This window comes from Thunnus thynnus, chromosome 7 (assembly GCF_963924715.1).
Source record: "Thunnus thynnus chromosome 7, fThuThy2.1, whole genome shotgun sequence".
NCBI classification, from domain to species: domain Eukaryota; kingdom Metazoa; phylum Chordata; class Actinopteri; order Scombriformes; family Scombridae; genus Thunnus; species Thunnus thynnus.
This window is the reverse complement of record NC_089523.1, coordinates 24,271,930-24,287,420: the sequence shown is the minus strand read 5'-3', so window position 1 is coordinate 24,287,420 and position 15,491 is coordinate 24,271,930. Positions and strand designations below refer to the sequence as shown.

Genomic DNA, 15,491 nt, shown 5'->3' with positions numbered 1-15,491 from the left:
GATGTAAAGCACTTTGTAACCTGCATTAAAAAAGGCGCTATATAAATAAAGTTTTACTAACTTACTTACTTAAACCTTCCTTTAAATGTACTTTATTTCCATAACAGTTGATTGACATTTTTTTTCCTTTTATACTATTTTTTATTAGATGTAAAGCATACTAGGATGAGGAAATATGAATGTACACTGTTTAAGTTTTTAAATATAAAAAATTATCCAAATTCAGTCATTGATATGATTGTAAACTAAAAGCAAAAAGTACCTATGAAGCATACACTGTAGATAAAAGGCTGCATTTACATTACAACAATGGTTCTCAACCTAGGGGTCGGGACCCCTACAAGTAGTCACAAGATGAATCTGAGGGATCACAAGATGATTAACAAGATTGGAAAGCAGAAAAAAAACATATTTCTGCTACAAAAAAATGACATTAATTTTTCATACTTTCTTCTAATCTTGCTTCTAGTCATGCAAAAGAGACCATGTACCAAATAAAAACAGTCCATTAAGGTAAACCAGAGTATAAAATCTTGATTGTAAAACAAACTGAAGCAGCAAAACTGAATATTTAATTCAAGCACTAAGTAAAATAAGCATCCACGCATCCCCTACATACATCATGTTAAAATCATCCACAGTCATTCTTTGGCATGCAGGGCGGCAGTCAGTACTGGAAAGGTCATTTTTGTGTAATTGCTGTGTCACTCTGTAACTCCACACAAGTTAAACTGAGCAACACCGCAAGAATCCACATCCCACTGAGGAAAAATCTTTCTAGGGCAGGAAAAACTGAATTCAAACATGTCCGGAAGTTAAGACTCCAGTGTCCCTCCTCCTCCTCCTCCTCCTCCTCCTCATCCTGCTTTAACCACAGAATCACTCCCATGTGCTGGAGAGCAGCCACAGTCATTTTTCCACAGAGAAAAAATCCTTACTTTCAGTCCGTACCTTTGACTTTATAAACTCTCTCATCCTTAGTGACAGCAGTTGGGCTGCTTCTTCTTTGATGTAGAGTACAGACTGCTTGAGGTGCTGTTAATTCCTGAAACACAGCAGCCAGGGGTGTCAAACTCTGACGCCACATGTGATGGTTTTCATGATTACAGACAAAATTGTTTGGATACTTACTGACTACGTCTCCGATTTGCCTCGTTCCACTTTTCTCCAGCTCGGCAAGAACATTGGTCTCAAATGCCAATGATGCAACCCGGAAGAAAAACTCTCTCACGTTTTCGCCTACAGCACCAGAGAGACACAGATCAATGAGTTAACAGTGGGGTTAGTGGCATTGATCCATTCTTCTGTATTTAAATCCCAACACTCACCTGTCAGTGATGACACTGCCCAATACTCTGCGCTTATCTCCTTCGCTATTTTGAGGGCATCTTGTTCGATCTGAGAGTACTGAGCAGGAGACTGTAAGAGAAATAAGTGGAGACCAAAATGACAACGTTGACCCAAATCAAACCCCAACACAAGAAATTTAAGCCTCTTAATGCAACGTAATGTTTTACTGTACTTTAGAGCTGAAACAATTAGTTGATTAATTGCTAAGACAGAAAATAAATCTGCAATAAGTATGGTGATTGAAAAGCTGTTACAGTTGTTTAATTAAGAAAAAAAAGGAAAACATTCTTTGCTTCCAGCATCTCAAATGTGAAGATTTGCTGCTTTTCTGTGTTTTATATTAATTTAAAATTAATCTCTTTGGTTTTTTGACATTTAAGGACGTCGCTTTGGACTTTCACAACTTGCAAAAGGCATTTTTGTACTACTTTTGTGACATTTTATAGACAAAAGAAAAAATAACCAACAGATAAATTGACGATGGAAAGAATTGTACTAGAATATTTTGCTAACTACAAAGAAATGACTTAACTGAAAGAGTAGCAGTCTGTTTCATATCTCATAATCTTCTCTTAGATATGAACATACTGCTCATTTTCAGACTGTCTTGGTAATTTGTTGTTCTGTTTACAAAAGCCACAGCAAGACAAAATCATAATAGAGTACGTATTACGATCTCTACAAAAATTACAATGAGAATCGTTAACAAACAGTCTTCTTGAGATACAAAAATAACTCAAGTAAAGGCAATGAAAAAGTCAGCTTCTTGCTTCCCACTACTGCTACATTACAGTTTGTAAGGTCTTCACCCCTCTATCTCAAAGGCTTTGGGGTCTAATGAGGGAGGGGAAACTACATTCCTGAGGTTTGAGCTAGTACACCAACTCTTTGTGCTGCGGGCATCAATCCAAACACTTCACATTTGACTTTGGCTCCAATAAAAAGGCACAGGCATGTCCACCTCAAACACTTTAAAGACATACACTCAGGTCTTTCTTTGTGCCCACGAGGAACAGCTGAACAGCGGTGGGGTCGTTTTCTTTCAAGGCGTCTTCGAGCCATTGCCTGAGGACGGACAAAGACAACTTTAAGTCCTCCAACTAAAGAGTGCAAACAAAACCCTTGTGATAAATAAGCTTACCTCGTATGTCCCAAAGAGGCAACATCATTTACGTCAAAGACGATAATCACCACTGGAAGAAAAGAAAACTTCACATCAACCACTTTAACTGTTTTAAAGGTGTATTTTTCCCTCCTGTGGCACTTTGTTAATGAATTTGTGCATGGAGGGAGAGATCTTAAACCCTTTACCCTGTGCTCCTCTGTAGTATGTAGAAGCGATGCACTTGAACCTCTCTTGACCTGCAGTGTCCCACCTGTAACGCAGGCGAGACCGACCGCTGAGTAACAGTGCGTCACATTCAGTTTACTGACTCTGACGTACAATAAAGAAGACACGAGACTCACAGCTGCAGACTGAAGGGAACACCCAGCACCTCAAACCGCTCCATCTCAAAGTCAACACCGATCGTCGCTTTGTAGTTCTTGTCAAAAGCATCCTTGCAAAACCTGAAAACAAAAAGGACATCCAGGTAACAGGCAGGTACTATTTATACCACAGCAGCCACTAATGTATCTACTTAATTACCTCCATATTATTAATACTATTTGTTTGTTATTAGGATATCTCAAAAATCAATCAAAAAGATTTCAGCAAAACATGAGACCATAGATAAGGAAAAAAAGTGATTTGTCTTTGGTTTTAATGTGAAATCATATGTGGAGCTAGACATTTTTTAAAGGGTCAGTCCAAATTTTAAAAACAACAAAAAATTGAATCGATTTCTTTGGTTGTAAAGTAGTTCTAATGAAAACTGTGGACGGTGTGTCATGTAGATTATTGAGAGTGACATGGACTCTGTTTCTGGAAACAGATGTTGCTGTTCTGAACATTTCAACATAATTTTTTAACTGTGTAACACCCTCCCTTTGCCTTACAGAGCAGCAAACTCCCTTTGTTTTTTTAAACAGAAAGAAAATCATCTTTTTAATTTGGGGTAACTTTATTGACTTTACTGGTATCATTCGTAATGTTTTACCATATTATGATCAAACTATTTTACTTCTCGTTCGTTTTCATTTTAGTTTTTGGCCAAATAAAGTTATTATTATTAATGATAATATAAGCAGCACAAACATAATTCACCACAAGTGTAATGTACTGGGATGGGGACAGAAATATCAGAGAGTGATGTCTCAAATGAAAACCTTTCTGCATGGCTAAATACCAAAAAATGTGTTTCTTTGTACTTTGGGAGGACAGGCCCTTCAAAAGAGTTTTTGTAACTTTTCACAATGTATTAGTTTATCTGAATGAAAAAAACACTTGGTACCTTTCACTGCCATCACTATTTGATGCAAGATTGTAGAAAAAAAAGATTATCAGGCTGTTTTAAAGGTCGTAGCATTATCTGAGTGTTTCCTATGTCAAGTTATCCATTTCCCAGAAGTGTAAGTTTAGTGAGAATTTTTGAGCTTACCTATTAATCAGACAGGTTTTCCCCACAGCCAGGTCACCCACCACAATGACCTTGGAGATTTTAAATCTGCTGAGAAGAATAAAAGAAAGAGCGACAAGTAAATAAGTGCTACAAAACACCACATACAGTAATCCTGGTCTGTCCTCTGGTTTCTGTGCTCACCCCACTGTGCCGGTCCGCTGCTCCTGACAGGCAGTCTTCACTTTATTGTTGAAATCCTCCTTAGTGTGGAGAGCTGCATCTTTCCTGAAATACTACAAGAGAAGAAGTCAGACTTTGTGAGGCAGTGCAGAGTTTTACAGACCGCAAGGCTTTTATAATGAGAGTTTTACCTGAGGGAGCTGAGCGATGATTCGGTCCTTTCGAACAGGAGGAAGAACGCTCATGGCTGAAACTCGGACTGACATCAAGTCTCCAAGTAAATGTTTATCAGAGGGACATGTGGTGTGCTGACCAGAGAGAGAATTATATTAGCTTGTTGCTTCGTTATATTTAGAGTGTAGTTTTTATAATCATTTTTTATAATAAATGAATCATTTTAGTGCCAATAATTCAGGGCTTTTACTGCTCAAATGAGAATATTTGCTGTTTTTCTTACTTCTCTATGATAGCAAACTTAATATTTGTCACCTTGGACATGTGAGGACTTGTGAAGGGCTTTTTTGTTTTCCTGTTTTCTGACACTTTATATTCCAAGATGAGTAATCAGCAGATGAATACATAATGGAAACAATTAGTTGCAGCCTGCTTTCTCATACATAGCACTAATGATGTAACCCTAAAACGATTTTTAAGAAACAAACCAGAAGCATATTTGACACAAGTGTAACTTAAAGTTCGGGTAAAGTTCATGTTGTCAGGTTTTACATTTGTTTTTGTTTTTTTCTCCCCTGGTAGCCAGAATACAATATAGACTCCAAAATGAACTTCAACTTGCATACACACCTTCCTCCTGTCTGTCACTGTGTGCAGCTCCCTGGGAAAAAAGACACAGAGGCAGAAAAAAAAAAACCAAGTCACACAAAACTGTACTGAGAGAAACCGTTTGTCATCCATTGTGTAGCTACTGAGCCTCATACAGAGCCAGACCAGACAACTATAATCAGTTGATCCCCTTAATGTAGATCTGCTTTAATCCTATTGTTCATCAAAGCTGCTGGTAAAAAAGAAGAAGAAGCCTAATTTACTAGATTTGGTTTGTTCCAACATACATGAAACAAAACAGCTTTTAAACTCCGTTTTAGATCCTTTAACTGCAGTTAATGTGTTTTCTTACATCGGTAAAGTCACACGTTAAGAAAAACCACAGTGAAATACACATGTATGACCACATTTAACTTTTTAAAAACAGCGTGTTGAAGCAAAAAAAAAAAAAATCTGTGGGGATGTTACAGGATACCTTTAACGAGGCAGGATGGTCCGTTCAAGTTTTCTTCTCCTCCTCTTTCTCTCTTTCTTGTGTTTCGGGCTCGTTTTCTTCCAAAAAAGATATGTCTCTTACTGTAATGTAAACCAGCTGAGTTTCACTGTTAACTTGTGAAGCGCTGAGTTTATGCTGAACGGAGCTGAAGTCGATCCACGGAAGTTGAAGGGGGGAGAAGCAGCCAGGCTGGACCGCTGCTGCTGATCCTCTCTGCTCGCTCCCTGCTGGAGGAAATGAGGAAGGGAAGAAAACACTGGCAGCATATTAAACTCAGTGGAAACTCAGTATGAAGTCAACCCTGTTCATATTAAAATATACAACAAAAAATATATACATCTGAAAATGCAAAAAAAACAAACAAATCATCGTTAAGGACTAATCATTCTTTCTTTCTGGTTGTATTTTTATTATTTATTTACTCTTATATTCTTACGTCATTTGCATTTATGCTTATTTACTTTTTTTTAAGCAAAAGAGTAAAGGTAAAACTACGGGTTAGAAATGAGTTCATGATCGGAAAAATATCACTAAATCCTCTGCAAAAAACAAAACAAAAAAAAAAACTCGTTTCCTGTTCTTCAGTTCAATATCATGACTGTAGAGGGCGCCATAAGCCTGTTCTCACTACACTATGTGGTCTGTATGATAGACATACAGTAAAATAACGAAATATTTTATAATACTAACAATATAATAAACAATTACAGTTACATTACTAGTACTACTACTACTGAATTAATTAAGTGTTTCGGCTACGTTAGAAAATAGATTTTAAAAAGCATTATAATTTATAACACAAACAAAAAAATCTATTCAGAAAAGCATCCAATCCTCACATTTAAGAAGCTGGAAGCAGCAAATATATATATTTATTTTATATATATTTTTATATATATATATTTTGCTATTTTGGTAAAATTATTTATTGTTTATCACAGTAGTTGCAGATTAACTTTCTGTTGATCAACTAAATGATACCTTGACTAATCATTTCACCTTTATACTGCATGGATGTAAAACTGAGAATAAACACATCAAAACAAATAGCAGAGGACATATTAATACAAAAATAAACAAACACTGTGATTTGAAATACTTTTTTAATTCATGGTATCACTCAGCAAAAATACAGGGCTCCTAAAAAAAACTGTTCTCACAACTCACTACAAGATACATTACACACTATTGTGGTCAAATTAATCTATATGTTTGTCTCCAAAATCTCTGCTCGGCAGCAATCAAGCTTTTACAAAAGCATACAGATCATCATTCTGCGCTACATATTTACTTTATTATTCACACACCATCTTTGTCTCTGTTTATTTTTTATTTTTGGGAAAGGCACTGTGGTAAAGGCACTGCAGCACAGCTCAGACACATCTAATCTCTGTCCTGGTCTGTTCGGGTTCTCTTGGCTGAAATAGAAAATGAAATGTACTGATCATTAGGTTTTTAATTGACACTGTCAGCACTTATGATTTATGGCATGATCAGAAAATTAGCCTTTTTAAGTCTACTATATGGTCAACTTGTATTACCATTTGAAATATATCAAACATGAATGCACATGAGGACATTATTTACAAAATGCTATATATCCATTTTAGATAAAAAGAAGAAACACATCTTAACCTGAAGGTCGTCACTCAATAGCTTTTAAAAAAAAGGGGGGGATCTATTCAGTAAAATTACTGTTATTTTGCAAACAAGCAAACAAGGTTCACACTTAATCTCTTTACTCTTCTATTACTCCACATCTACTGATGATGTGATATTGTAGTGATTGTGCTGCGGCCGCTCATTATGAAGGGTTTCTCAGGGTTTCCACTTCCTAAAGAGCTTAATCTGACTGTTAGATGGCAGGAAGATCCAGCTCCAGCTCCAAGAATGTAATAAGAGTCCAATTTTCCTGTACTGTTGTGTGTGTCTCCAGTTCAATGGTCCTTGACTACCAGTTCAGTCACAGCCCATTATCTCTTCAGCCACAAATGGCATCATAGAGATGCAGGGAGAAAATGTATTGTATGTACACATATATTATTAAAATGTGAGCCGATGTCGGAAAATCCCAGCTGGCGGGTGGTTCATACACCCAGGGAGAGAAAACTGGATTACATGTCATTTTCTCCTCATAATAAACACATTAAAGATATAACATATCTTAATATCTCATAACATAAACAGTAGCTAGTTTGTCAGCAAACAATGTTAGCAACTGCAAAATGCTTTTTCACATTTCAAATGTATGTGTTTCACACAGGTTGTTTGTTGGATTAAAGAATGGAATAAAGTTACTGGATTCACTTTCTTGCCAAGAGTTAGATGAGAAGATTGATGTCGCTCTAACAACTATGAGTGGTGTCGACCTTCTCATCTAACTCTCTGCCAAAAAGCGAATGAGCCTGTTTCCCAAAATGTCAAACTATTCTTGGTGCCGAAAATGAATCTTAAATATGCTAAAAGTGGTAACATGATGTCAAGGGTTTGAGAAATGCTGCAAACCTAGAATTTTTAGCTTGATTTGGAGCGCTGTTGCATTATATTTTTACCCGTGAAAAGCCAAATTTCGGACTTTACAACAGCTCTTGAAAGCAGCATATGAACAAGGCAGCACCCTGTTCCACCAAAAGTTGTTTGGGTTTTTTTTTTCTTTGGCAGTGATATGCGATACGATGAGGGAACTTGTCGTCATGAGGATTGGTGTCAGTTATGGTTTAAAAAAGACAAAATGTCTAAACTCCCACCCTAAACAAAAGTCCCATGAACCTTCCGGTCACTCACTGAGAAACTTTTTGGAGTTGTTATTATGCATCCCGTTCTGTCCCGCATAGCTCTTACTATGAGGGAAGAAGTCTGCACGGAGCAGGCGGTAGAAATAAACCAGGATCATAATATTCATCACCACCATGGTGATGAGAAAGTATCCGCCGTGGTCCAACCAGGAGTAATTGTTGACAATGTACCAGGTGAGGTAGAACTGGGTGCTCAGACGGAAAGCAATGTAGGTGAAGAGGTTGGCGAGTTTGTTGACGTGGTACATGGAGGAGGACTGAGCTCCGGACAGCTTTAGCATCAGCCTCAGGTGCAAGGTGACACTGTTGACCTCTACAAAGAGAGCTATCACAGCGCCGGCTACATACAGCTGAGTGTAGAGGGCGTACAGGAAACACCAGATCACCTGAGGAGGAGACAGAAAGAGAGGGAGGTGTTTATACAGCTAACAAACATGTTTGATGATCACATTGGTTTTTTTTTATGATCTCACTGTTTGTTCTTTTTTGTATTTGCCTTGCTTTTATTGTTTGCTTTTCCCTGTAAAGCTGTTAAGTGTAAGTTCACCACAAAAAAAACATTTTTTTTGGGTAACTTTTCTAGTGTTAGAGTATCTAAGCATGCAGATAGTTTTGGTTTAATTCATCCAGATCTTGAAATATCCTTCTCTGATGAGGGGTGAATGGAATTTCATTTGTGGTGCTCACATAATTGAGAAATGACATTTAAAGGAGGACTATTTGTTCAGTTAGAAAAAAAAATCAGCTCCAATGAAAACATTGAGGGTTTGTTGATTATCCAGACTAACTGGAACGCTGTTTCTGGAGAGACAGGTTGCTGTTGGACTTTAGTCATGTAGTTTTTCCAATTCTGTGAGCACGACAAACTAACTTCTGTCATATTGGGGTAGTGGAATGTGGTATGATTATCTAACTATCTAACTATAACTATCTACATAACAGTAGAATTAGCAAAATATGCTGTAGAATGGATGAACAATAAAGAGAGATTTCCTTGTCTTGAATCCCGACACAGGAGCAAAAAATATAAAGTTTGACCAACAATAGAGACTTAATGATGTTCATTATGATGGTGGAAGTTTCTTGTCTCTGCAGGTTTGGCTATTGCCCTGTATGTAGATATATGGTAGCCAATGACTGCTTTCAAAGAGCTAAAAACCCCTGTTGAGCTTGTAATATGGTCAAGAATTACCAACCAAGTATCTGAGATATGTTCTTTTACTAATTTTTACTAATAAATATTTGTATCTTTCTCAACAATGCTCCTCATACAACCTCTTAAACCCCAACACTCACTACACTCACTACAAACACGTGCTGTTCAGCCAAACATGGTTCAAGCCCACAAAACTTTAATTTAAAATCTAGTGAAGGTGCCAAAGTTTCCAAACATATCAAATCTCTCAAGTAGAATTTTGGGAAAATGTGTTTAAAATGAACATCTAGAATATAATACATAAAACATGAAGTCTTTAAATGTTTCACTTAGTTTTAACATCATATACCTTCAATGAGGAGATGGAACAAAAAGATACACAACGGTACTATCAGGCATGATTGATGTTTTCTCCCTTAAGGTTACTTCAGAGGGAAATTAAAGGAAACTGGATGTCACAGGGAGCACCGAACAAAAATATATTCTACGTGATTCAATGATACAAATAAGATGATGCAAGTCTGCCAGTTGATCTCATGATTGCAATGATATCCGCTCAGTGGCATGATTGCATTCAGCTCAGGTCAGAGCTGTGCAAATAGTCTGTGTTATTTCACTGTAATGACTCCCTCTCTCTGGATTTGTTTGCTCAGTGGATACATGATAAATTATTAAACAGTATTCAGTATATACAACGAGTCTTTAAGTCTTTATGTACAACACAGGACGTTTAGCTGGATGCAAGTTGCGCAATACATCTGATCACACAACTACATTAGCAACATTTCATGATTTTTTTATTTGATCCATATATTTCTCTGTCTATATATTTAGGACCAAACATTGCAGCAAGAATCAACTCAAAATAAAACACAACTCTGACTTTCACACACTCACACACACATATGAAACGGGCTACCTGTGCAGATCACATGTTCACATGATCACATGATGTTCACTTCCTTCACAGGTGTTGTGCAATCAAGTTGCTGAGCTCAACATACCGGCAGCAATATATAATCTGAACCAGACACGCAACCTGGTTAGAGTTGAAAAGAAAACGTGGCCACAGGCACATCGCCTTACCAGTGCATGGTGGAGCAAGAATTCCCATGATCCTCTTGCGTGTCCCGTCAGGATAATATCACCTGCGTCTTGCACGAAGTATCCTGAGAGGAAAGAAAAATAATAAACTGTCTCTGTTACCGGCATGAAGCTGTGGGGTTAATCAGCTCAGAAAAATAACTAATATTAAATCACTACTGATAAATTGTGCAGAATTTCATGCGATACAATGGTTGACAAGATCATCTATACATACTCAAAACTCTTTTCCATGATTTCAATTACATGCTTATTTTCAGCTTCTTTCATATTTTCATCTTCCATTACATTTGACAATTTCTTTTACTTGTAAATACATAATTTTACACTAAAGCTGCACTCGACATCACTGTGTACATTCAAATATCACATGAAACCAAAAAGCAAACATTATAAAGTGTCTGTTGTTGCAGAGTAGTAGTAGTTGAGTAGATTAACTGATACTAAGGTATTCAGCTGAAATGTCACGGTCAACCAGACAGGTGCGACTTGACAAACCTGACAAATCTGTGGTTTGGTGTTTCAACCACACTGCAGCATACTGATGGATATAATACAGATCAATTCACTGAAATTTCAGCTTTAAGAGACTACTCAAGGCTGACGTGAAATCTTAGCAAATTCTGAAACTCATGTGCGCACTCTGAATTCACCCCTTTACTATTCAAACTATTGCCATTGTTTGTTTTGTTAATGGCACTTAATAAATCAAACTACCATTAAAAGCATGTAGCTGGCGATCACCTTTTTACAAGGTTGTGTTGAACACATCTTACAGATTTCAACAAACATCTTTGTTTATGGAAATAATCTGACAGCAGAGTTTATCTCTTTATTTATGAGTCATTATTTTTAGAACATGCCAGCTAAAAAAATCGCAACATATCCATGGTTATCAAACTGTGTTGGCCTCATTTAACTGGAGGAATTCAAGTGACTAAGAGTCCCTTTGTGCCTGGGAATGACTGGCATGCTGTGGATAGTGAGACACACAACCAGTCACTATGTTAAAGAACATGACCTCCAGTATCTGGCGTCGATGGCCTCTGTGGAACTAATAGCTGCTTGTGGTTGTTAGGGCAGATCTCCATAGGTTTGCGTCGTCATGGTTACACAAAGATGCACATAAGACCTGATCATATACAGCCCAGACCAGACCCCTGAGTCCTCAGGGGATTGGCTTTGGTGTCCATGGTGATTTAGAGGATCCGCCCACTCGCCTGTTCTGAGGAACAGGTGAGAGGGCGGATCTTTTTGTTGTTTCTCTGAATAGCAGTAACTGGAAAGGTGGCAGTTGTACGCCTCAGGACATGTGCATTCTTGTGCATAAAACACTACAAACAAGACTATTCCTCTGCCAACTGCACGTTGATCAACATGTGTAAAATCAAACAATAAGACGAATAACTTGTGTGCACCAAAACAAAAAATGAAACATTGCAAATTAATCTTCATATAAATACCAAAACCTAACTTGTATTTATTTTACTGTTATCCTCGAGTGTCAATTCCTTTTCCACGATGCTTTCACTGACCTGTTGAGACGCAGACGAGCAGGTAGGATAGCGAGGTGTGGTAAGAGTGGATGTTTCTCAGCGTCTCCGGCCAAACCACCACACTGGAGAGGGATACATGTTATGGATAGATGGGTCTGTATTCGCCTCACTCAGACATACATGGGCTCACTCCTGGAGAGAAAAGCCTGACTAAGCAGAGACATTAATATCAGGTGTTATGGATTTTTTTAACCCCCTGACTAATAGATGTAGTCGTAATAGAGCCATTAATGTTTAATGCTCTTTACTATCTACTTTATATGTTTATGTATCTAAAAAAAAACACTATTTCTGCAATTCTACTACTATTTTATTCTAAAATAGACTCACTGATGTTACATTTTTCTTTGTCACTTCTTATTGCTGTTTAGCAAAAGGGTCACACCTCATAAAGAAAGGTTTCCCTGTGTGTCCCCTCCCTTTATAAATACACCAAGACCAAGAAGTATTGTTAATAAATAACCTACTCCTTACATGACATTTAAAGCAGTGCACCTTTTCACATGTTACCTCGGCACTACTTTTGAGTGCACCTTTGTGCGTTTGGAAGCAAAACAACCTCCCTTTTCAATTTGAAAACTTACTCCGCTCACCTCCACTGAAGCTCTCAGCCATTTCTAACTCATACTTCTACAAATTAAATGCAGCTGTCGTTAAGTGAAAGCACAGACATTCCAAAAATTTGACCTTGGTCCCACTTCTTGCTGTTAAAAGATGAGTCACAAGCATGGTCCCCGCCCCAAAAACTAGTTGCTTTAACAAGAGTCGTTTAGCCAGCAGGTTTTTCCAGTTGATACAGACTTGAGTAACCCATAATACTGGCAGACTGTTAGATTGATAAGATTTGATTTGAGTTGTACACCAACTCAACAGTACAAGCCTAGTAGCAAAACGAGCTTTGTGTGGCCCATACTGTACAGTGGCATTTCTCTCCCCACTTCAAAATGCCATTGTCTCCCCCGTCCCTCTCCCTGTTTGAACATGCCCTTTTCCTCCTCCTGCCTGGCCTGGCTGCCACAGGCTGTCACTGCTGCACACACACACATACACACACACACACACACACACACACACACACACACACACACACACACACACACACACACACTGTGGACTGTGAATAGACAATGGTGTCCCAGTGTGAATGGACGGATGCATGGATGGATGGATGGAGACTTACCAGGTCAAGGCCCATGTCCCGGTCAGCAGGGAGTGCACCAGGGACACAGAGAGGTTCCGCCACTTCCAGGAGCGGTAGTCATCCTGCTTCACCACTTTGGGCACTGGCAGCCTTTGCAACAACCTGTGGACCACCCTGAAAACCAGAGAGCACACCAGCACCGACAGGCCTGGGTGACTCTTCAGCACAGGAAGTAGGGCCTCCATCCTCTCCTCCCCACCCCTGCTCTCCCTCTGTCTCTGGGCGCTTAGCTCTGTCTCTACACCTCCCCCCCGTCCCCTCTGTCAACGTCTCCTCGGCCCGGTGATGGACGGAAATGCACGGTATGTGATGGGAGTGTTCTCTGAAGAGAGAGGAGATATTGCAGTTCCAGAAGTTGATCCTCTTGTTGTTTTTTTTCTTGTTGTTGTTGTTGTTGTTTTTTAAATTGCTGCTTTCCGCAGAGCTGATGTCCGACTGATGCTGCAGCCTTTTTTCTTCTCACGTTTTCAGCCTAAAGAGGGAGGCTCGTAGGGGATTCCCGTAACAGCTCATTCCAGTGCGACGGTGCTTGATCCCTCGCAGCGCCTTGTATCGTAATGTGCTGCCGCTCTCAGCCCGCCTGTGTGTGCACATAGAAGGGGGGAGTGGTGGAGAGAGGGCGCGGGGTGGGTGGTGCCGCTGCTGCTCTCTGTAACTACACAAACAAGGAGGAGCGCTCATGTTACGCAAGAAAACAAAATCACAGAGCAGGGCTGCTGAAACGTGATGTTGGGGTACAAAAGTCAGAGTATGCCTTTACAATAGTAACTTATTAAAAAAAACAAAAAAAAAAACTGAAGCACAGTATTCATTCCATGAAAACTGTTAAAGGTCCAGTGTGTAGAATTTAGTGGCATCAACGACTTGGCAGACATTGAACATAATATTCATAAGTATGTTTTAATTAGTTTATAATAATCTGAAAATAAGAATAGTTGTTTTCATTATTGAGCCCTTTATAGTTACATAGGGAGCGGGTCCTCTTCAAGCACCCAGGAACAGCGCCAGGCTGTGAGGCCAATTTGACATAGTGGCCAAACCTTGTAATTACAACGTCACGTGACGCTATTGGGCCCAAAAAGACTTTTTTCCTTAGACTTACATTGTGAAAGAGACGTCCGTAAATTAGCGGATACATTTTTTTGAGCATCACATCCCCCGCGTCTCACAATCAGAATTTGATTCATTCGGTCCGATCGCATTTCGAAAGCCTAAAAGAGATTGGATTGTTTTATCCCCGTTCAAGTTAGCTAGAGGGCCGAGTTTCGCAGCCACCCAAGGTTCCCCTACACACTTACTACACAACACACTTTTTAAACTGTTTTCTGTTGAACTAAAGTCATTTCTCATGTCCGTTCTAACCATATCTCACATTCATGAGAGTTAACGCTCAATAAATATTACATAAATCTCAGACTTTTTTGTTTTAGGAGCATAAACACTTCCCTCTTGATGAGAAATGTGTTAATCAATTTTTAAAAAGAAAAAATTTTTTTTTTTTTTGAAATACTGGTGAGTTTTGATTTTCTTTTAGAACATTTTTTTGTTACACTTTTCTTTCAAAACCTTCTCTGTCAAGCATAACATAGATTTTATAACATGATTTTTTGATTTAGTTGCATGCTAAGTGCCCAGATACCATATGGAAGTGGGCCTCTTCAGGAAATGATGCAGCACTGCTGGCCTTCTTCTGGCCCGGACAAAATGGATGTGAGCCTGACATTGCCCACATGTAAAATAGCAAATGTGGCCCAAAAATCCCAAATCAAATGTGGGCCTTTTTTGGTAAAGATGCAGTGTTCTCAGGTATGTGTATTCTGGATGTGGGCATGTTCTGGTTTATCTGGTTTGTTCTTGGTTTACATACAGCTTGCTTGTGGCCTAGACCTGGGAAACAGGAGTGGACCGCCCAAGTGCCATCATTCCATGTGGCATGTGGGACGGATGAAAGTGTCGGTTTTGCTATCTGGGTGTGGTGTTAGCTTAGTTAGAATTTTGGCCATATTACTTTGAAACTTTCCACCCTGTCACAGGATTTAGTGTGACAGGAGGGAGGGAGGGGAGGGGTATTCAGTTTGTTACAATGTGCAACCTCACCACTAGATGGCACTAAATCCTACAAACTGGTCCTTTAAAGAGCTATTTCAGCCCTCCTCAGAGTCCAGATCAGTCCCACAGAGAGAGCAGCCATCAACGTCTTCAGGCTCAGATTGGTAATGATAAACACATGTCCGACAACCAACAGGTTCTACTGGCCTGCATGAGAAGACATCCTGTGGTACCAGTTTGATGACATACTGGAGCTTATTCAAGAGCCACAGCCTGTGACATCCCACCATATGGAAATTCAGAGAGATGAGCGGAACCAA

The 15,491-nt window shown here is 39.0% G+C and overlaps 2 protein-coding genes across 5 annotated transcripts; both read right to left on the bottom strand.

Annotated features, from left to right (window-relative positions):
* Window positions 1-40: 40 nt before the first annotated feature.
* On the bottom strand, window positions 41-5,550 carry rab34a (RAB34, member RAS oncogene family a). Of its 3 annotated transcripts, none has more exons than XM_067595105.1 (13): window positions 5,290-5,550; window positions 4,836-4,866; window positions 4,521-4,573; window positions 4,223-4,339; window positions 4,053-4,144; window positions 3,891-3,959; window positions 2,818-2,919; window positions 2,662-2,726; window positions 2,492-2,543; window positions 2,334-2,415; window positions 1,329-1,419; window positions 1,132-1,239; window positions 41-1,045 (listed from the first exon to the last, which is right to left on the bottom strand). In XM_067595105.1, exons 3-13 carry the CDS (start codon window positions 4,527-4,529, stop codon window positions 978-980), a joined length of 855 nt encoding a protein of 284 aa, XP_067451206.1. In that variant the 5' UTR covers window positions 4,530-4,573; window positions 4,836-4,866; window positions 5,290-5,550; the 3' UTR covers window positions 41-977. The 3 variants fall into 3 exon arrangements, with proteins under 3 accessions (XP_067451206.1, XP_067451207.1, XP_067451208.1); XM_067595106.1 differs by having other exon boundaries at window positions 3,891-3,956; XM_067595107.1 differs by lacking the exon at window positions 4,521-4,573.
* Window positions 5,551-6,399: 849 nt separating this feature from the next.
* Window positions 6,400-13,739, bottom strand: tlcd1 (TLC domain containing 1). 2 transcript variants are annotated; one of them, XM_067595103.1, is made up of 5 exons: window positions 13,102-13,739; window positions 11,901-11,983; window positions 10,348-10,430; window positions 8,095-8,491; window positions 6,400-6,728 (listed from the first exon to the last, which is right to left on the bottom strand). In XM_067595103.1, the coding sequence occupies exons 1-5, from the start codon at window positions 13,305-13,307 to the stop codon at window positions 6,694-6,696; spliced, it is 804 nt and encodes a 267-aa protein (XP_067451204.1). In that variant the 5' UTR covers window positions 13,308-13,739; the 3' UTR covers window positions 6,400-6,693. The 2 variants fall into 2 exon arrangements, with proteins under 2 accessions (XP_067451204.1, XP_067451205.1); XM_067595104.1 differs by having other exon boundaries at window positions 8,152-8,491; window positions 13,102-13,738.
* Between the last annotated feature and the right edge of the window lie 1,752 nt (window positions 13,740-15,491).

Bases quoted from the DNA above. Each gene is read 5' to 3' on its own strand.
- tlcd1 (XM_067595103.1), bottom strand. From the start codon at position 13,307: ATGGAGGCCCTACTTCCTGTGCTGAAGAGTCACCCAGGCCTGTCGGTG. The intron at 11,984-13,101 runs GTAAGTCTCCAT...ATCCCTCTCCAG, and splicing joins GGGACATGGGCCTTGACCTG to TGTGGTGGTTTGGCCGGAGA. The intron at 6,729-8,094 runs GTGAGTGACCGG...TTTCTATTTCAG, and splicing joins CAACTCCAAAAAGTTTCTCA to CCAAGAGAACCCGAACAGAC.
- rab34a (XM_067595105.1), bottom strand. The intron at 4,145-4,222 runs GTAAAACTCTCA...CTTCTCTTGTAG, and splicing joins TCATCGCTCAGCTCCCTCAG to TATTTCAGGAAAGATGCAGC. The intron at 1,240-1,328 runs GTGAGTGTTGGG...CTGGTGCTGTAG, and splicing joins GGCAGTGTCATCACTGACAG to GCGAAAACGTGAGAGAGTTT.